Raw genomic sequence first — 20,124 nt, 5'->3', positions numbered from 1 at the left:
TTCGAACGAAATACAGAATCGGGGTGATTATCCTTTTTCAATGATTTATACATCCCAGGTCACCTGACACTCGTTTTCGACTAGTGAGTGCTTAAACTCTTTCCTGCTAGTGATACCAATTTTCTCCTTAAAATAATCCTATGACCATCTCTGAGTTACTAGAAATGTTTGTGCCCATCAAGAATTATTAACCCCTATTCTGTATTTCATGTATGCATCACTCGGTCGAAATACAGAATGCAAATTTTCAGTTGGATTGGATTTCGGCTCTACGAATGACAAAATTTGCAGTCACATTTAAAAGAAATTGTTTTTTTCGTTTTATTCAAATTCATCATTCATACGCATAAACCACTCATTATTTTTCGATTTACCTACCGGATTAGCGTATTATTTCTTTCCTACTATATCCTAACTGAATCCGCAAGTTGGTTTTCTTCCTAACTTTACGATAAAGCAAATGATTTTCAGTGCTTGAGATACTAAAAGATGTATTACACTGGAACGGATTGTTCTTGTTCGGTATAACGATAATATACAACTAACATAGCTCGAAAAATACACCTTTTAAGCCAATGTACCAAACTGTCCTGGATACACGGAAAAATAACGGTAAAGAAACTTTAGTGTGTTACATGGAAACAATATATATTTGTATAAATTAATTTACATTAATTTTAGTTTGGTTTCCTTTCGAATAGCATTTGCCGTAATTCAAATACACACAAATATCATGAAGTTACTAGAATCAAGTACTTGACGAAATGATCATTGCAATAGTACAAAGAACAGACAACCGCAAGTACAGTTGCTCTCTTGGTGTTTTAAACCAAAATAACTAAACAAAATGAACAACAATTTATTGGCTTTCAAGAGCCAAGAATAAAGAGGTATTCGCGCAAGTAACAGTTTTAATAATGAATGTGTTGCAATGAATGCAACCAATTTATGATGGTCTAATCTTGCCACGCTTCTGTACTTTATTCACCGTCTTTCCTTATCGAACAAAAAAGAAAACGATGGACACGATCGCTCTTCTAGTTAAACTTTTCCTCAACTTCGTTCGATCATACTCAATTATTAATAATTACTTCTCATATCATTAGATTAATTTTATTTTGCTTAAATGATAAACGAGCGTTAATTTTAATTCTTTTGCAGAGGATTCACTTGCTACGCACTTTTTGCGTTTCTGTTTTCAATCAGGCTTGGTTTCTTGTTTGTTTTTTTTTTGCTGGTTTCGATTTCTAATGTATAATTTATGTGTGGTGTCCTGCCATTTACAGATCTTCATCCTCATCCGGTAGCGCGGTGGCTTGCGCCTCCTGCAAGTCCTTTTCGATCTGTTGCTGCCAGTCCTTGTCCATTTTGACCTCTGGCGGTAGCAGGGCAGGCATGGCAACAAATTCCAGGTTCGGATCGCCAACTAGTTTGCGGGCCAGCCACAGGAATGGCTTCTCGAAGTTATAATTTGACTTGGCGGAAATATCGTAGTACTGTGAATAAAAAAAAAAACATTACGGCTTTGCTGTTTTGACGAAACGGACGCCGCCAAACGGTGGTGACGTTTGCCGACATAATTTCAAAACTTGTGCAATCTCACTTTGCAACGATTAGACCCTGAAGAAAGGGTAAAATCTGAAGAATAGCAAGATCGTCATTGTCAATAGTAACATTCTCTAGCGTACATTAGCCCCTCGATTACAAATAGAAAGTCATAATCAAGTCAAGGGTACGCCTACCGGCGGAACACGGAAATTCGGAACACATATCCTTACCTGTAGATTCTTCTTTCGGTGAAACACAATGGCCTTTGCTTTCACTTTACGATCCTTGATGTCTACTTTGTTTCCGCACAGAACAATCGGAATATTTTCGCATACCCGCACCAAATCTCTGTGCCAGTTAGGGACATTCTTATACGTTACTCGGGACGTCACATCGAACATGATAATGGCACATTGACCTTGAATATAGTAACCATCTCGCAGTCCGCCAAACTTTTCCTGTCCTGCCGTGTCCCAAACATTGAATCGTATTGCCCCTCGATTAGTGTGAAATACCAGAGGATGCACTTCGACACCGAGAGTAGCGACATATTTCTTCTCAAACTCGCCAGTCATATGGCGTTTCACGAATGTGGTCTTACCGGTACCTCCGTCTCCTACCAGGACGCACTTAAACGTTGGCATATCACTTTCGGCCATCGTTACGACTTTAGCAAAGTATACGCTTCGGAAATTCAAATGTGATTGAGGTTGCGATTACAGTATACTGGCGTCTTTTTAGCAGCTGTCACCTTGAAATCGTTCAGAAATTTGTGCCCGCTTGTTCACCTGGGAAATGAAAATAGAGAATACAAACTAGATGAGGAATGTGACGATTGTTTAAAGTTTTGATTTATTCCAAAGCCGAAAACGTCAAATTTCCGACATACTGCAAAATCTGTACAATCGAGAAACTTCTGGGAGACCGTTCTCAGTTGCTCAATCACACAGTTTTTTCAAACTCCACAGCTTGCTAATTTGCTCACACTCTAATACAAGATGGTAATTCCGGCAAACGATAAAAATTCACAATTTGAGTTTAGAAAAAATTTTAATCAACTGACGGTTCTTTAGACCGACAATAAGGAAGATCCGTTGATCGGTTTTCCAAAAATTTGTTCCTCCACAATCAAAAGGCGCGCGCTTCTCTTTCCCACTTTCCGTTACTTCGTCCTACACCGTTTCGCTCAAAAACGGTTCAACATTAGGTTTGTCTCTTTCTCTCTCAGTGTAACTATACACCACTCGTACAAACTCTCTCGCTGACTCAATCAGCCACACAGAAAGCAGACCGAAAAATGAAAATCCTTCACTTTCGGTACGCAATGCACCTTCCGAACCGCCTGAACACCGGAAAATAGAAAACATTTCCATCGAACCACATCAAAATCTTATTCACGAGTAATTTAGCAGCATCTGAACAATAACAGGAACTATAAACTATCATTATTTTTCTAGTAAAATCACCTATTAAAATACACTTATTTTTCCGCACGGTCTTTTGGGGATGCCTACTTACAGCAAAATTCCACGAAAACACAAGCAAACGATCGAAATGCACAATACGGACTGAACAGAGCTGCGAGCATAATCTGACGTAGCCCGCCACTCACTCTACTGACGGCATATGATTGCGAATTTCACGACGCAACGAAAGAGCGAAATAGGTATCTGTGTGTGTCATGAATGGCGCGAGAGTATGTCACGACCGGAAACAGCGAATTATTCGTTGGCTGCACTGTAACTTGACAGCAGCATTAGACATTAGAAAGTACCGTTAGCAGTATTCAATTCTGTATACGTCGAGGGGCTCTCAACGTGCAGAATCCCAGTGATTGATTACGAGCCGAGATCGGGCCGTCAATCAATTTTATGATGATTTCTAACTAGAATATGATTGTTTTGAACTAATTTCTTCCTTCAACATCAACAATGTTCCCTGTTTGATTTGAATATAAATTTTGGTCTAGTCGAATAACACAAATATTTGTTACGGCTGATTTTATTTTTGAAATAAACCCGCATACGCATGGCTGCCAGCTGGAAAAATATGGCTGGCAGACATTCTGGTGACCGACTGCCTCACCGCTGCCAGAAATACAACTCAAACGATACAACCGTATCCACCAGGATTTTTCCACATTGAAATCTTTGACATTTTCAGCGAAGGTGAGAAGATGAAAACGCTCGGCTTACATGGATACAGGCGACTTTGTTTTGTCAAAGTGGATTTGACAACCGTCACTGAATCAATTTTGGTAGCCTTCTGGTGGCCATGGCTGCCCAGGTAGCCAAAACGCTATGCGGGAATTAGCTATTTATTACATGTCAACCAAAGTTGATGTTATCGGCAATGTCTATGTTGATTGAATCCTGCTATACCTTTGCATCTAACAAAGATTTTTCTCAATTTATCTATTGTCTTATATGTGTGACGATAGAACTAAGTTTACTGTTTCAATGAATGATATTAGTTCTATTTCTTATAAACCACAAGCATCTTTTTGCCGCGCGAATAATACAGAACTTTTTTTTCTTCCGCTAGTTTTCAACAATTCAAGTATATGTATTGATAGTTAATAATATTTTTGAACATTGCATAACATTTTATAACCCATTTTCTTTACGAAAAAATATTTGTTGCAGAGATTTCTTGGAAAACAATCAAATGTACAGTTTGCATATTGTTTGAAACACGACATGTGCAATAAATTCAATTGTAGAATCGTAGAAACAATATCTTGTCAAGATACAATAAAATGTATTGTAACCCAATGATCTAATTGTGAATCAATGGTTTATGCTGTAAAATCAATGGTTTATTTTTTTTACGGGTACTCATTAAAATACCAGAGCTTAATTGTGGTATGTGGATAATTCGATCGCCAATTTTTTGGAAATTGGCAATATCAATCAAAAGCTTGGTTTTTAAGCATTTTAAAACGAATATAAATCGAAATAAAAGTAGCTTCTAAAATTACTTTTGCAAATTAGTTTGAAAGAAATCATTTCATTCTTAACAAACAATAATGTGTGATTATAACAACAACATCAACTTTAACTAGAGTTCGTATATTTAAAACAAATTTTTCAAATCGAATTTTCTGTGAAATCGTAAAAAAATATTGATCGAAACAAACTAATCCACTGAGAAAAATTAAATATGATGTTTTATAGTTTAAAGCAGCAATATTTGCTGTATTAAAATAAGATTTCACTATTAAATCACTATTTCATTTAAAAAAATAGTTGTTTAAAACCCAAATTTGGTTATCTTTACATTTTTTTCTCTGCGTGTATGGCAAAAAAGCCAAACTGCATTTTATGGAGCCTTTATATTGTGCATGCAGATAAAAATCGGAAGCGACGTCTCTTTCGCCTGATTATGTTGCTCCAGCGAAGTTCAATGTGCCCCAATGGTATGGAGACTGCCATGCGATATATTAATCATTCATAATTGTACGAAAATTCACTCCCTTGTAACGTTCAGTGTCAAACCCATTGATTCCCAAACATACATTATCAACTTTAAGCGCATACAGAAAGTAATATTCCATCGTTATGTGCTTCGATAGTGGAGGCAAGAAAATGTTTTCATTTATGTTGAAGCACGTGGTTCATAAACAAGACAACAAAATATGTATAAAGTAACATGATTCTATCAGTTGATGTATAGGAAATGGCAGTTCAACTGACGTCGCTCGGCAACGTCGCTGCGCTGGACTGTCCAGCGAATTGCAGATTAGTGCTGCAGCGACAATAGATTTTTTTTAAGTTTTCAATATCAATCGAAAGCTTGGTTTTGAAGAATTTGAAAATGAATATAAATAGAAGTAAATGAAGTATCAATCAAATCATAATAATTTTATTCTTTAAAACAAACAAAAATGCATGGTTTAAATAAACAAGAACGTTGCAATAACTAATCGTTTTAGGTGCTTTTTTTCAAGTTGAAGTTGTAAATTTAAAGCACTACAAATCTTAACTATTTAAGAAGTTCGTTAATTTAAAACGAATTTTTCTCTTTGAATTTACTGTGAAATTATTTGTTAAGAAATTGACAGGAACGGAACATGTCAAATATTTATTATTAAAAAAAAAAATTAAAACAAACTTATCTACAGAGAAATTTTTCTATTTATTTGTTTTATTGTTTCAAGCAACAATATTTGCTGTGTCAAACTATATTTTTTGTCACTGTTTCAATAAAATAATATGTGTAAAATCCAATTACTTAAGGTCGAGATGATGGAAACAAATACAATACAATGCAGTGAACAATAGAGTACACGAAATGGGAAAATACGATTTACAAAAGCCCGAAACTTGGCCTACAAGTCCAAATTCAATTTTTATTTATTTCAAACGCTACAAAGTTAGACCAGCAGTAAACGAAATTGAAATCTTACATCTTTTTAAATGTTACCATCATTAAACATTTTCATCTAAAAGACGGTTCCTACCCCAACGAAAATACAAAAAAACTAATCCTTAATTGATTCGGATTAAATACACTTTGAAAATAGTTTGGAAAACATTCACCATCTATCCAATCAACAATTTTTAAACCTTTACAATTCCACAAAAGTGTACAAAATCGATTGTGAAATGCTAGACTTAAAATGAAGGTAAAAAGAGAGTTTTAGCGTAATTTAGGGCCTAGATGTACTAAAAAAATTGTATTTCATAGTAAAATAGACCAACTATGGGGCACGTTTTCATAATTTACCCTGTACAAGAATGGGAACAAGTATTAAGAAGAATTTCAGTGCCAAAATAATGCGCATGAAACTTCGACCACATGAATTAAACGGATCGATCTTCGCTCAAAGCTTGTCGTGCAAAACATTGTTCGCTAGTAAAACAGACACTACCCGCATACGCATGGCTGCCAGATGGCTGACTAAACGCTGCCAGCTGGAAAAATATGGCTGGCAGACATTCTGGTGACCGACTGCCTCACCGCTGCCAGATATACAACTCAAACATTGAAATCTTTGACATTTTCAGCGAAGGTGAGAAGATGAAAACCATGAAAACGCTCGGCTAACTTAGATACAGGCGACTTTGTTTTGTCAAATTGGATTTGACAACCGTCACTGAATCAATTTTGGTAGCCGTCTGGTGGTCATGGCTGCACAGGTAGCTAAAACACTATGCGCGTAACTATGGATGGTTAGAGCGAATTCAGCAGCTGCAAGATTCATATGGGTGGTCTATAATGTAACTGGAACTGAAACAAACGTATCCCCAGCAAGCCGTTTTAGTTTTATTTATTCGAACAGTTCGACTGTCAAATTTAAAACTTGTATACGATGCCGTTCTATTTTTTCTATATTTGAAACACAGATAAAACGCTGCTGGGGCTGCCAGTTTATTTTGTTATAATTACTAGATTTAAATTTTAAAACTGACATAAATTTTGCATCTAGAACTAGAACACTCGCATGTTGTTCAAGACGGTCAATTATGTCATTCAATTCATAACCAAAATGCTTTTATAATTAATTTTCTCGCCTATTGTCTATTGAAATATTATTGTTCATTCAATATTTCAATGTTACTTATCAAAATCTTTGGTATGATAACAATACTTCACCTAGCTGATTCAAAATATGTATCATTTTATAAAAGAACTGAATAATATTCAAACAAGATCTATATATGGAATTCCAACTGTCTTGAAAGATATTCTTTGAACATGTCTATTTTGTGAACTGCATACTGATATGATATATTAGCGAAAAATATTTATTTTAATTTCCATTAATTTTTGAAGGAATTATAGGTGCTTTTTGTCTAGGCTTGGGTCGAGTAAATATTCGTAAAATCGAAGATAACGTCTTACGGTTTTTGGATATTCTCTCAAATCGCTATACAATTAGCATTTTCGAGACGGGTTTGACAAGTAAGTTATTGAAAGTAATTTCATATAAATTCTTCCATATGAATTAATTCCCAACCGTAATTTAGAAATTCTAGATGGCTAACGACGATTTGTTATGGATTTCCGTTCCGTACCGTTTTTGATTTAATGGCTCCGTCCTTTGTCGTACTTACCAGGAAAAGCTTCGAAAAATACTTTGTATAATCAATAGCGTAAAATAAATCTTGTAAGAAAGGCACACTAAGCCTATTGATTTTATTATTTATTGCAATTGTATCAATTAAATCTACACGCAAGCATACATAATTTAAAATGTATAGAAAGGAAGTTCTAACATTTCTTTCAGTTCTTAAACTCATCAGATTATAGGAAATATAGCCCCAATAAAAGGCATATTTCGAACCGCGAAATATTAATTTAGGAATTAAACAGCCAACTTCTGCAATGTTGAAAGCATCGTATCTACGTCACTGTCTACTTCGGATTTGAGGTTCAAATTCTGTACTTGATCTACGATACTGTCGAAATCGATGTTTTTACTTCTTATTCTATCCAACTGATCACTAAGATCATCCAGCATTTCCTCTAGTTGACGCTGCTGCATGTGACCCGCTTCGCTCGGATCCAGATATAGTAGGCTTCCACTGCGAACTTGCTGTTTGAAAACTTGGAAAATCATTTCACAAACACGTACCACATTATTTCGATGACTGTGGATGTCACTTTTAGTCAATCGTTGCATTTTTGAAATGATTCTATCTGATAATCGAAGTTTCCCGATCGCGATCTCCAACGCAATCAAGCCGCTAGCATCACGAAGCGTAACATTCGTGCCAAATTTGAGCAGTAGATCTATGATGGCAATATTTTCCGTGCAAGAAGCCAAATGAAGCGGCGTGTTCGCATTAAGATCCCGTATGTTTGGATTGGCTCCATTCTCTAATAGCAATCGGACGGCGTCTGTGAAGCCTCTGCTACAAGCAATATGCAATGCTGATCGATTGAATGTTTGCTCTCTGGTATCCGGATCAAAACCTTTGTTGATCATATCTTGCAAAAGCTCAGTGTTGTTGACCATAGCTGCATTAAGGAATATCGATGTTTGTTCTGCTCTTGGGCGACATTTACTATAAGGGGCCAGTGCTTTCCTTCGATTGTTTCTCAACACGGCTCCAAAATGTTCTTTTAGAATTTTCTTCTTCGAGTCAGGTTGTAGCATACTTTCACCAACTCGGAATGCTGCTTGCCAGTACACATCGTTCGGACGAGTCGAAGACGGGCCTGCTTCCGGAACAGGATCCGTTTTTGGTTCCAGATCAGAGCCCGTGGAGTTTTTCGGTCCTTGCATAGTATTATCAACAATTTTCGGTATCGAAATCGGAATGCTTCAAATAACCCTGTTGGAAGAATTCAGAGTAGACACAATCTTTGTAACAAACTAGAAATTTCGATATTCTGTATCTCGATCGAATGTGAAAATTTGCATTCTGTAATTTGATCGAGTGATGGAAAACTCGATCGAGATGCAGAAGGCAAAATTTCGCATTATATCGGAATAATCCGATTCGAACGGAACTCAGAATCGGGGTAAATGTTTTTTTTTGTATTGCTGTATTTACCAAGTATGAAAACATCAAGCAACTTTTTTTACAGAGTCAATAAAACAAGAGACTCAAACTGTGACGCTAACACGGTACACGTTTAAAGAAAGTTACTCATAGTTTGAGTACTAGTTTCTTATATTGAAACTAGCGGACCCCTGCACACTTCGTAGCGAAAGAATATTATATTGAATGTAAATATATCATAACTACTTCCAATGAATTTTAATGGTTATTGAAAAAAGATAGTGATTCCCAACCTTTTTATATCACGAACCATAGGTTGGGAATAGTTGCTCTGTGATAAACAACATTTTTTAGTTGCTCTGTTACAAAAAAACATCTCCATTTTCGGTAAATATAAACGACTTTTGAATTTAAATGACGTATCAGTGGGTATCATTGGAATTAATTGTTCTTTGAATAATATTTGCTATTAACTTTTAAACTTAGATTTTTCTTCATTTGCTTCTGTACTGTCTGTATATATTACTGTACTTTCTGCATGTATTCTTGTAGTTTCTGCACTTGTTCCTGTACTTTCTGCTCTTGTTACCCTATTTTCTGCCCCTGCAGCTATCCCAAGAAGCTTCGCACCACTCAGAAATTATCTCTAGATGGAGATCATTTCGAACTTTCACAAAATCAGAATACACAAACGAACTGTGTAGAAATAGGTTTCAGAAGAGTGTGGTCATGATAACTCACGATCAGTGAAGCTAAATGCTAAAAGTTGTTTCATTGTGCACAGTTTTCATGTTCTGCCAAAATGAATAAACAATTATGTTTAATTCGATCTCAGCAATTTTTAAAAATGGGTTCCATGTACACTTTGAAGCAGCGTTGAGAGAAAAATATGTCCAAAAACATTTCGAACGGGTTGATATAATTTGGGCCGTGTTTCTAGCAATTGAAAACGTTTGGGTTCAAATGAATCGTACTTGAATTTTCAAACATATAACAAAATTTAGAGGTCATTTCCAGAAAAATAAGCAGAGCATTAGCAAAGTCGTCATAGTTTTTGCCGAATGCGCAACTTTCATTGAATCAACGAATTGTGATAAAATCGGAAACAATGTCTTTGATTCGACTTTAAGAAGCAATACCAGAGACAGAAATAGTACGAAAATTGTGATATACTACTGTTATAGCGACGCGAAAACTCGAAGCGAATGCGCCTATTTTCAACTTACCCTGAAACTCAATCTATCGAGCAGAGATAGCAGATCCTCACGCTGACAATTAGTTTTCGCATATGAGATGACTACTGGAGTTGAGATGAAGGGTGGTGCCGTTACCCTAGCAAATTATATTCGCATTTCACTCCAAATTTATTTCATTTATCGATTGAAATTACTTTTTGTAACAGTTTTGTTTGGGTTAATGTAATGAAATTCAAGAATGACACTGACCTCAACTGGTGATGCAAATTATGCTTTTCGGGCATTGGTAATGCGTATGTACAATATAAGCCGAAAAAAAGGGAATTGCTCATAAGGCTGAGAGCTGAATAGTTTTGGTTTTTGACAATTTGATTTTACCCCTTGCAAACATCAATCCTGTTGTCTCTGAATGAAATTCCAGCACATTGAGACAGCAATAAATACATCCATCGTGAAGATAGATATTTGCATTTCTTTTCTTATAGTCGTTCTATAACTTGACTTAACGACATTGAATATAATTTACATATAGAAAAATGGAACCCTGTATGCTGTTCATTAGGCGCCCATACATAATTGAAAATGTGGTTCGAAATAAAGAAACACAAATCAGCTCGTTTGGCACCAAACGTTTTTTTTTTTCAATAATCTAGTATTCGTAGTTTGCTCTCCAGCCCAGTGAAATTTGTCGACCCGCATAAGTCCGATCATCGGACCGATTGAGCACGATATGGGGCCGCGCTTCGATCGGCCCGTCATCGGACAATTCTGCACCATTTGCATCAACCGCGTCGATCTAAAAAAGCTTTATGTTTACATTAAGTATTGCTAGAGAAACAGAGCGAAGGAATATCAAACAAGGCATTTTCGAGCCAACGTCTCACCGATAGGATGTGAAAGAATGTTAAACATTCTTTGTTTCGATCATAGAGGCTTTAATCTTAAGGTCATTCGCCTCTTAGGGCCAGAAAAACTCTGGTCCTATGTTCGGGGTTGGAAATCCAGCCCCGATATATCCCATCCTCTGAGTATCAGACATCCGCTCTCTGCTTAGGTATATCTTCACTCTTTTGTTCTACCGATACACTATGTAAGCTTGAAACGCAATCAAAAGCTTTCGTGCACGATGCGTCCGATGTTCGGATTTACTGGGAGTGGGCAAGCATTGCACAACTCGATACACGCCAAACAATCATCGAAGATCTAGCATGCATTGAGTGGAAAATTTCCAATTCCATACAAAACTATTTTCTAGATTTTCTCTACTTTCCCGATGGATTTTCCTTATGTAAAATAGCCTAAAACCTCCGCATTACGTCACCTAGCTACACACACTTTTTCCACTATTATTTGTTATAGATTGGTTGTTGTTGATGGTTGGTTGGAGGGTAAGTTGTTAACTGCAGCTGGTGTACTTTGTTCTATAGGAGATACTGATGGTTTCGTTGAAGGGGATGCTTCATTGTTGTTGATGGCTGTCACAGGAGTACTGGGGTTGCTTGGGGTTGGTGTGAAGGAAGCACCGTTGTCCTTCGGTGTAGTTGTCTCCTTGTCCAGTTTATCACATGGCTTACCGTAGTGAACAGCTTTTTGGCAATATTGACATGTGGCCATCTAATTGTCATAGGTAACAAGTGATTTGCACGGAATTCTTGTATCTTGACCGAAAGTCACATAAGAATGTATAGGCCTCTTCAAGCGCATGTGTAACAAACGTACGCCATTTAGAATACCGGGGAAAAAGTTCTTCCACTTTTCTTTTTCGACAGAGAGAATCTCTCCGTATTGGGACCTAGTTTTGCGAATATAAAGAATCGATGACGATTGAGGGAAGATCATGCACACGAACTTCTATAGCACTATCTTCCATATATACTGGAATGTTGTACTTAATGTTCTCGTGCTCCACATAGTGCACATTGTTATTGTCTTTTGCGAATTGAATTGCATCCAACTCTTCATAAAACTGGATGTAAACAACATTATTTGTTTTATTGCATTGAGTAAATGCACACGTTTAATGTCAAGATGCATTTGCTCCTTAAGCAAACCTTCAAGTTCTCGTATCGAAGGTCGAATTTTGCACTGTCTGAAGTCAACAACAATTGTATTCTTTCGTGTCGGCGGTAGCTTTTGTTCGTTTGGTTCACTCATTTCGAGGTCGTTCTATTGTTCACTACATAATACTGTACTTGGTTGCTTCTGTCCCGAACGTAAGCGGTTTTGTTTTATTGACTGACTTGGATGAGATGTGAAAGCGAACTGACCTGCGCAAGTTGAACTCAATAGAACTAATTAACTGTTGAACTTTCAGAACGCACCCCAAGTTTGTAGTTCTTGTACAAACTTTGTGCATTCTGCACATTCAATACACTCATGCGCGTTTTTTGACATCACTTGCTCTCTCCTCTCGACATATTCTTGCAGATTCCCTATATTAATTATGTTATCAATAATGAAAAATTGTTTCACACTTTTTCTATGAACAATGAGAGAAAAATTCACACCATAATTTCTTTTATGCTTAATATCAGCATTAAACATGATTAAGTTTCATTTTCTCCTAGATATTATTAGGCACTTCAATAAGTGCAATAAATATAACAATTTAATAATTTAATGAGTGCAATAAAGATATAGATAATTTACTCTACTAATAATTGATATAAAAAAATATTTAATAAATTTAAAATAAATTATACGGATTTATACTGGTTTTTTTCCTACACCACCACGATACTAGATGGAATACGGAAATCCAGCGCACATGATCTGCCATCGCTGGCATTAAGGTCTATTCGCACTTGGCCGATCAGACTGATCATTTTTTCCTTCTACGGCAGATCGATTTTTTTCTTCTACGGCTTTGATCGAGCTGCCGACGGGTACATGTATTGGTAGGTCGGAACCGACCAACAATACACATGTGAATGTATGGACGAGGGTTCTGATTACCTTGGTTTGGAGAATTCTAGTAAACAATTTTCGAAAATAGTAAACAAGAGCAATGAAGCATCACCACGGAAACTTTTGTGTAGTTTATCTCGCAATTTTTTTCGGATGTTTAGTGATCCTAATCAATGATCTGTGAAATATACGAAATTCGAATTATGTTGATTCGATACACGACAAACCTAACTATACGGCTGACAGATATTTTCTTCCGAATTCAAATATATTCGTACACACTCCCTCTATGCTTTTACACCAAACAGCAATATTATCAATATTCAGTATTGTCAATCCTTCACCAACACATCAATCTCATTCGAATACAAACGGCCATTTTCCATCACAGTATTAGTGGTATACATTAGTTTATTATAACTAAAAATCAAAATTTAACGGCTGTCTGGTTTGACCAAGATTCAGACTGCAACGTTCGTTAAAAGCCTTTTTCGTGGCACTCACCCAGTCACCTTGAAATAATCAAAATAAATATGAATTGATCTTTGAATCTTTGGTGAACAGTGTTACCATACCATGTCTTAAAATCTGCGCAATTTCTCCGCTTAGTTGTTGTTGAACTTTTCTTGCTTCTTCCACATTGCCATCGCGCATGCTATTGATGATTGCAATTGAGAGTTCTGGGCAAATATTTAATGTAGTCATAATGAAAGAATTGAATCCGGCAGCCACTGCTGGGCAAAGTAAAGAATCGGCTCCTAGAAAAATAGTTCTACCTTCTTTGAGGCAGCTGGTTCCCTGATCTAGCTCTCCACTAGTGTATTTAATGCCACGAAAGTTAGGAATAACCTTTTCGGCCATATCCAAGAAGGATGGCATGTATACTAGAAAATACATCCATTATCTTTGTTATCTCAGTGAAATGAAAATAACTCACCGTTGACATCGGTAAACATCGGGATGTGATAATAGAAAAATGGTGTTGATGGGCAGTGTGCTGCAATGTTTTTTAAGTATTCTGTTAACTTTCCTGGGGTTTTCGGCTTAAAATACAGTTCTGGCAAACATAATACACTGTCCACATCGATTTGTTCTGCATGTCTAGCTAAAGCTACAACGTCGGGATATGGCGCGCCTCCAATTTGGGTCATCATAAGCAATTGGTTTTTAACACAAGCTTTCTTCCAAGCTTCCGTGACCTGCTTGCGTTCTTCTAGATTCATTAACATACCTTCTCCAGATGTGCCATTCACTAGAACTGCCTCCACACCCTTCTTCTTTAAATATTTTGCATACGGTTCAATAATTTCGTAGTTGATACTTCTTTTTCTAAAAAAAACGATATGTTGTTGTGGTAATCGATGGAATGTGTATTCATAGTAAAAACCCACTCATCGCCAAGATAGCCCGTGAAAACGGGAGCCATTAGACCTTTGAATGTGAATTGCTTCATTGCCGTAAAGAAACTGATTTTTTAAGATGAAAAGGCTACATACAGTTACTCACAAAATTGATCGTACACATGTATAATGCTTATTGTTTCAAACTGTCTCTAGCCAATTCTTTATTTATTTTCAAGTGATTTTGCTATGAAAATTGTTTTGAAGCATAATTAAACGAAACTTGAATTGAAAGTATTTTGTTGTTAGAAATAATCGATTAATAGAGAAATATATGCTGATTTTAATCTCACAAAATTTACACCAATACCGGCACGATTTTTTTAATGAACTTGTTTCGCGTGTTAGATCACAGACTAACAGACAGGACACTCAAATTAGATTCTTCAATCATTTTAACGGTCATTTCGAATATTTCTTTATTTGGGACAGTACTCACATGTGTCATGATGGCGCCACGTTACCCTATCAAAAACATCCTGTCTGTCATCTAGACTGTGTTTATTTTTTCCATTTACCAACAGAGTTGCCATTCATACAGAATTACCTGTAATGTATTGATTTGTATACGTCCATGCGAATTTCATGCAGGATACAGATTTAATACATATTGCCAAAACTATATACATAATTGTACCTACTTCCCATCCTCCAACGCAATACAAAATCGAACCCGTTTTGTTACAATATTTACTTGCTACTGGTCTGCCGCCACTTAATTTATGGTGAAAACTACCAACACAATAAAAAATAGTCTAGATGAACAATGTTGAGTCAAATACCTTCCAACATCGCGAAAAAGTTAAATATATTATCAACGTAATCCAATAATTTATTGTGACGATTCATTTTCGAATATTTTGATGAAATCAGGCATCAATGCAAGCAGCTGATCGGTGTTGACAAACGAGCGGAAACCAACTAGTAAAAAAACTTTTACATAACTCAAGGGGTGTACAGGTAGTAAATAGTTCGCACAGTACAATATAGGTGGAACTAGTGCATCACGGAAAAATTATTTTGATAAGAATCCACTCATACTGTCATGTCTGTTAGTCTGTGGTTAGATGTCAGTGCTAGAGTAAACAACAAAAACATCAGCTCGGTTTATCTTCGATTTGAGAGTTATAAATTGAAATACTGAGAGAAATGCTTTTTTTCTGTAATGAAATGCGAAAGAAAGCAAATCTCCAAGGATTTGCTTTCTTTCGCATTTCATGATGATTTATTTGCGATATAAAGGAAAATTCTTACGAGAAACAGGGAGAATTCGTCGGACGGTCACATTCCATTGTACAACATATCGTTGACAAATGGAAATACGAGGAAACTCTGAAGAACAAGGCAGGAAGGGAAAGCAAACGGATCCTATCGGAAGTTCGCAAAGTACGAAATAGCCCGAAAATAAGTGCACAGATAACAGATATACAGGCTCACATTTGAACTGTGTGCAAAATTTGCACAAGGGGCCACCATGATTTGGGTTCACATGAGCCACAAGTTTTTGCAGCAACATTCACTTCACGCTAGATTTTGGTTTTGCTGTTGGTTAAAATGACAAGTTAATTTTTGTTTTCCGATTGAATTCTCGTGTGATTTATGCGACATGGAAATAAAGTTGTCTTTAATACTCGTGGAAATCGTGTGATAAGTGTTAAAATTGTTGAAGTTGGAATATTTCTAAAACAGCCAGGAGGATTTTGTTATTGTTCCGGAACGTAATGGAACGTTTTGAAAGATCGCGGCAAACAGTCGAGTAGGTGGCAGTAGTGTTTCCAATGTATAGCAAATTTGAAATTTACACAGGATTTTGAAAAAATTGTTTGAGCCTGTATATCTGTTATCTGTGGAGGAAGTGTCTCTAGGCATTAACCGACCTGTTTCAACTGAAACTGTTCGTCGTGTTCTCCGAAAATTTAATCTGCATGGTCGTATTTCCCATAAAAAAGCCATTCATCTAAGCAGGCTTGAGTTTTCTGCAGTACATTAAGTACTACATTTGCTATTCAAATCCACATTCACCTGCTACGCTTGATAATGCTCTTTATAAAAGAAAATATTTTCTGTACGATCAATTTTGTGAGTTCAAAATAAGGTGTTTTTTGTTGCTCTCGAAAACTAAATGGGAAAAATCTTGATATGTATATGACATGTATACAAATCTAATTCATGAAATACAAAACCTTGAAGTTACAACTGTCTTTTGTTACTGTAAACTTGTCTCGATGAACACTAGAAAAGGTTCCAAGTGCAACTGACAGATTCTCTATGTTTAATTACTCTTTCAATTATTACCGCATATTCCTGTATTTTCCAACAATTTTTTAACTACAGATCGAAAGTTGATGGGTTCAGTCGTTATTCTATGTAAATAGTTAGAGAGAGGGATAACCGATAGGACAGTAATAATCGAAAGAGAAAGTAAACAAAGCGAAACTCTCATTTGCACTTAGGACCTTTTCTCGTGTTTGTCTTTTTGTTAATTGTTCTGAAAATGTAATATTTGTTCATGTGTACGATCAATTTTGTGAGTAACTGTACGAGATAGAGCTTATCAACTCATATCGCGGATCATGTTTAGCTAGCTTGTAAACAGAGATCACAAAAAATTACGCATCATTCATTGTTGTTGTTGCTGTTGTTATCACAACCCTACAGTTCGGAATGAATCCCGAATCGAATCCGACTGGGCGACAAATGTTCGTTCAGGATCCCATGTGGAATTCAGTATAAAATCCGTATCAATTAGGGTTGCCACCTGCACGGGTCTAGAGCTCTTTGACGGGTTTCCGAACCGTCAAACTCCCATGCTCTACCATAGGAATTTGACGGCTCGTTTGGCTCCCAAAGAAGTATTCGCCGGTATGTTACTATGAGAGTCTGTAGTTTCCAGGCCTAACAAAATTCTGCCGAGTTACACGTATATTTTCAATAATTTGTTTGTCAAGTGGCAATCCATAAAATATTATGTAATTTAAACACAATTCGTATTTCCGTGTTGAGCATTAAGACGTTACTAATTTTTATTTATATTTTAGCGAATCAAAGCAGCGGTAAGTATATATGAATGTCAGGCCCGTGCGCAAGAGTCATTCAAGGGGGAGGGGGTTTCAAAGTTTCATGAATTGTCAGTTTATAAGTTGGTAAAAAAGATATGTCATTTTTGTTTAATTGAAGCCATTCTATTGTCTTAAAGTTATATGCAGTTACAATTCGTCAATAAGTTAACTCTGCGTGCACTTTTATATATTAAGCACTCTATTGTTCATAAAATTTAATGTTGAAAAACCCCAAAGCTTCCCCCATCCCGGAAAGTGATATAAGTATGCATAAGTATCCTAGAAAAAAATGCTACTCCACATGAAAATTTGCAATTCAAATTTCCTTAACTCATCCAACAAAAACTATAAATATTAAATAAATATTTGATTCAGCTTCGCCACAACGCTTTTAATTGGTATGCTATCCGCTTTCAGACAACGACCAACAACTGCCAAAAGCGCTCCAGGTTGTTGAAATTATATTGCAATCTGACAAGCCAGAAAATTAAAAAAAAACGTTATAGAACTATCATATTGTCAAATAGCAGTTTGGATAGAAGTGAATTTCTTTCGCATTCTTCATGAAATTTACAACATATATGAGTGGATGAACAGGTTTAATATGGTAAAATCAATAGGCTTAATGTGTTTCACTTTCGCGGTTTCTCTTTCATTTCGACTTTTTCTCCACGTTTTCGCTTATTCAAAGGATTTCTTGGATCGTACACATCATACCAGTCATCATCTTTCGTCACTGCATCCTTCGCCAAGATTGGATCATTCGTTTCGAACTGCAATCGATGTGAAAGCCAACTATCACCTTGAATGTCTTCTTCCTCGTCCAGTTCTGTTCGACTTCCACTGGCCGTCGGCTCGTCAGATTGCTCTTGGACATTTTGCAGCTTATTTTTGAATTTCTCTAGCAGTTGCAGCGTAAAATTTTCTCTGGAGATTCCCTTTTTAGGCAACAATTTTTTCTTTTCCGAGTACTGTTCCTGAACAGCAAGAAACTCTTTCATAACCTCGTTGTTTGATTCATTCTTCTTTTTCTCAGTATTATTCTGTTGTTCAATTGCTTTGTCTTTACGTTTGTCTGATTGGTATTCTTTCTTCAGTTTAGTAATCTCTTCTCGAATTTTCGCTGCTTGCTCTTGTTTGATTTTTTGTCTTTCACTACCCAGCCCAAAATCGGAGTCAGAATCCGATGACATTTCCTTTGCTGGTTCCGTTTCTTTTCCTGAAATGATATCTATCAAAATATTGAATTAACAAATTTACAGAATAACAAACTTCGTTTCAACTTCTCCCGTATATTATTAGCTTCCTGTTCTATCAATTCTTTTTTGCGAGAATCGGCGCATTCAGCTTCATTTTCTGAATTTGAATCACTACTTGAATTTGAATGTCGCCTTTTAGCTTCATTTTTAGCTGCTCCCTTTATATCGATTACTTGCTTACTTAATCTAGGATCGTCAAGTACATCATGTGAACTCTTTCCCTTGACAGCTATATTCTTTTGAACATACTGAATACTTTCTTGTTCCTCCTCTTCAGCTTCATCGCCGAATGAAAGCAACCCATAATTCTTAACGCCTTTCTCTTTTTTCTTCTTCACCTTCTCTTCTGAATTTTTATTTTGCTTTATTAGCCTCGGAATAATATCTGGAAACGGATTGTGCAATATTTCCGTTTTCAGTATCTTGTGAGGAAAGTGTGGTCTTTCATTTTCATAAATTTCACCGTCTTCTAGTTTCAGCATATTATAGATCGTATCGCCTCCGACCTTTGCAAACAGGGTGTGCATGTTCTGCAACTCAGGAGTCGCTCCCAGTGTGAAGAAAAACTGCGATCCATTGTCGTTTTTACCTGAGTTAGCCATGGCAACTAAGCCTCGTCGTACAAAGCGCAGTCGTGAATGAAACTCATCTTTGAATGGGTGCCCATAGATTGATTCTCCACCTGTTCCATCACCGTTAGGATCACCACCTTGTACAATGAATCCACGTACAACTCTATGAAAAATCGTCCCGTTGTAGTAGCCTTCCATGCACAGCTGGACGAAATTCCGACAAGCTAACGGAGATTCGCGAGACCATAATTCGATATCAATATCGCCGACAGTAGTTTTTAACAGAACCTGTAACAAAAACAAATTATTGGGAGAGTATCGTTATTAACAGAGTATAATACCTTTCCGGTTGTTGGAGGCTCTTGTATATAAATATTACTCATTTTTGTTGATTTCTTTCACGCACTTCTAACTTGTTTTTATGTAGAAATGTAATATATGTAACACTAACAAATTAGTGGAGAAACAACAATATATTGTTTTGAACTCGATCCTGGAAAAGATAAATAAGCGCTACACACGTAATGAAATGTGTCCGATTTTGGGTATGGATAATAACACAAAAACTATATCTACCCACTCGCACGCGGCGTTCAGATTTCTCACTAAACGACGAAAACAAATAAATCGTTCCTTTTTTAATTACAAACATCCAAGTGGAGATTAAAACTTCATTTTATTTTCGTAAAAGTATGCAAAAAAATACATTACGTTACGTTGTAAAATATG

At 36.4% G+C, this 20,124-nt stretch overlaps 4 protein-coding genes across 7 annotated transcripts; all 4 read right to left on the bottom strand.

The window, feature by feature from the left end:
• Positions 1–291: 291 nt before the first annotated feature.
• On the bottom strand, positions 292–3,209 carry LOC131436627 (GTP-binding nuclear protein Ran). 4 transcript variants are annotated; one of them, XM_058605454.1, is made up of 3 exons: positions 3,067–3,209; positions 1,779–2,336; positions 292–1,496 (listed from the first exon to the last, which is right to left on the bottom strand). In XM_058605454.1, exons 2-3 carry the CDS (start codon positions 2,205–2,207, stop codon positions 1,281–1,283), a joined length of 645 nt encoding a protein of 214 aa, XP_058461437.1. In that variant the 5' UTR covers positions 2,208–2,336; positions 3,067–3,209; the 3' UTR covers positions 292–1,280. The 4 variants fall into 4 exon arrangements, with proteins under 4 accessions (XP_058461437.1, XP_058461435.1, XP_058461439.1 ...); XM_058605452.1 differs by having other exon boundaries at positions 3,015–3,169; XM_058605456.1 differs by lacking the exon at positions 3,067–3,209 and adding an exon at positions 2,438–2,711.
• Positions 3,210–7,695: 4,486 nt separating this feature from the next.
• LOC131438747 (ankyrin repeat domain-containing protein 54) lies at positions 7,696–9,130 on the bottom strand. The gene is made up of 2 exons (XM_058608984.1): positions 9,054–9,130; positions 7,696–8,831 (listed from the first exon to the last, which is right to left on the bottom strand). The coding sequence occupies exon 2, from the start codon at positions 8,780–8,782 to the stop codon at positions 7,859–7,861; it is 924 nt and encodes a 307-aa protein (XP_058464967.1). The 5' UTR covers positions 8,783–8,831; positions 9,054–9,130; the 3' UTR covers positions 7,696–7,858.
• A 4,353-nt stretch (positions 9,131–13,483) lies between these two features.
• On the bottom strand, positions 13,484–14,749 carry LOC131437257 (N-acetylneuraminate lyase B-like). The gene is made up of 4 exons (XM_058606483.1): positions 14,497–14,749; positions 14,043–14,434; positions 13,681–13,989; positions 13,484–13,617 (listed from the first exon to the last, which is right to left on the bottom strand). Exons 1-4 carry the CDS (start codon positions 14,556–14,558, stop codon positions 13,526–13,528), a joined length of 855 nt encoding a protein of 284 aa, XP_058462466.1. The 5' UTR covers positions 14,559–14,749; the 3' UTR covers positions 13,484–13,525.
• A 3,397-nt stretch (positions 14,750–18,146) lies between these two features.
• On the bottom strand, positions 18,147–19,900 carry LOC131438451 (spliceosome-associated protein CWC27 homolog). The gene is made up of 3 exons (XM_058608480.1): positions 19,737–19,900; positions 18,837–19,683; positions 18,147–18,783 (listed from the first exon to the last, which is right to left on the bottom strand). Exons 1-3 carry the CDS (start codon positions 19,776–19,778, stop codon positions 18,197–18,199), a joined length of 1,476 nt encoding a protein of 491 aa, XP_058464463.1. The 5' UTR covers positions 19,779–19,900; the 3' UTR covers positions 18,147–18,196.
• Positions 19,901–20,124: the final 224 nt, after the last annotated feature.

This window comes from Malaya genurostris, chromosome 3 (assembly GCF_030247185.1).
Source record: "Malaya genurostris strain Urasoe2022 chromosome 3, Malgen_1.1, whole genome shotgun sequence".
Taxonomy (NCBI): Eukaryota; Metazoa; Arthropoda; class Insecta; order Diptera; family Culicidae; genus Malaya; species Malaya genurostris.
This window is presented reverse-complemented; position numbering and strand designations above follow the sequence as displayed.

Coding starts and splice junctions, on each gene's coding strand:
- LOC131436627 (XM_058605454.1), bottom strand. CDS start 2,207: ATGGCCGAAAGTGATATGCCAACGTTTAAGTGCGTCCTGGTAGGAGAC. Junction 1,497..1,778: donor ACCGAAAGAAGAATCTACAG/GTAAGGATATGT, acceptor TTTTATTCACAG/TACTACGATATTTCCGCCAA.
- LOC131438747 (XM_058608984.1), bottom strand. CDS start 8,782: ATGCAAGGACCGAAAAACTCCACGGGCTCTGATCTGGAACCAAAAACG.
- LOC131437257 (XM_058606483.1), bottom strand. CDS start 14,558: ATGAAGCAATTCACATTCAAAGGTCTAATGGCTCCCGTTTTCACGGGC. Junction 14,435..14,496: donor ACGGGCTATCTTGGCGATGA/GTGGGTTTTTAC, acceptor CGTTTTTTTTAG/AAAAAGAAGTATCAACTACG. Junction 13,990..14,042: donor GATGTTTACCGATGTCAACG/GTGAGTTATTTT, acceptor TGTATTTTCTAG/TATACATGCCATCCTTCTTG.
- LOC131438451 (XM_058608480.1), bottom strand. CDS start 19,778: ATGAGTAATATTTATATACAAGAGCCTCCAACAACCGGAAAG. Junction 19,684..19,736: donor AGCCTCCAACAACCGGAAAG/GTATTATACTCT, acceptor TTTTTGTTACAG/GTTCTGTTAAAAACTACTGT. Junction 18,784..18,836: donor ACGGGAGAAGTTGAAACGAA/GTTTGTTATTCT, acceptor ATATCATTTCAG/GAAAAGAAACGGAACCAGCA.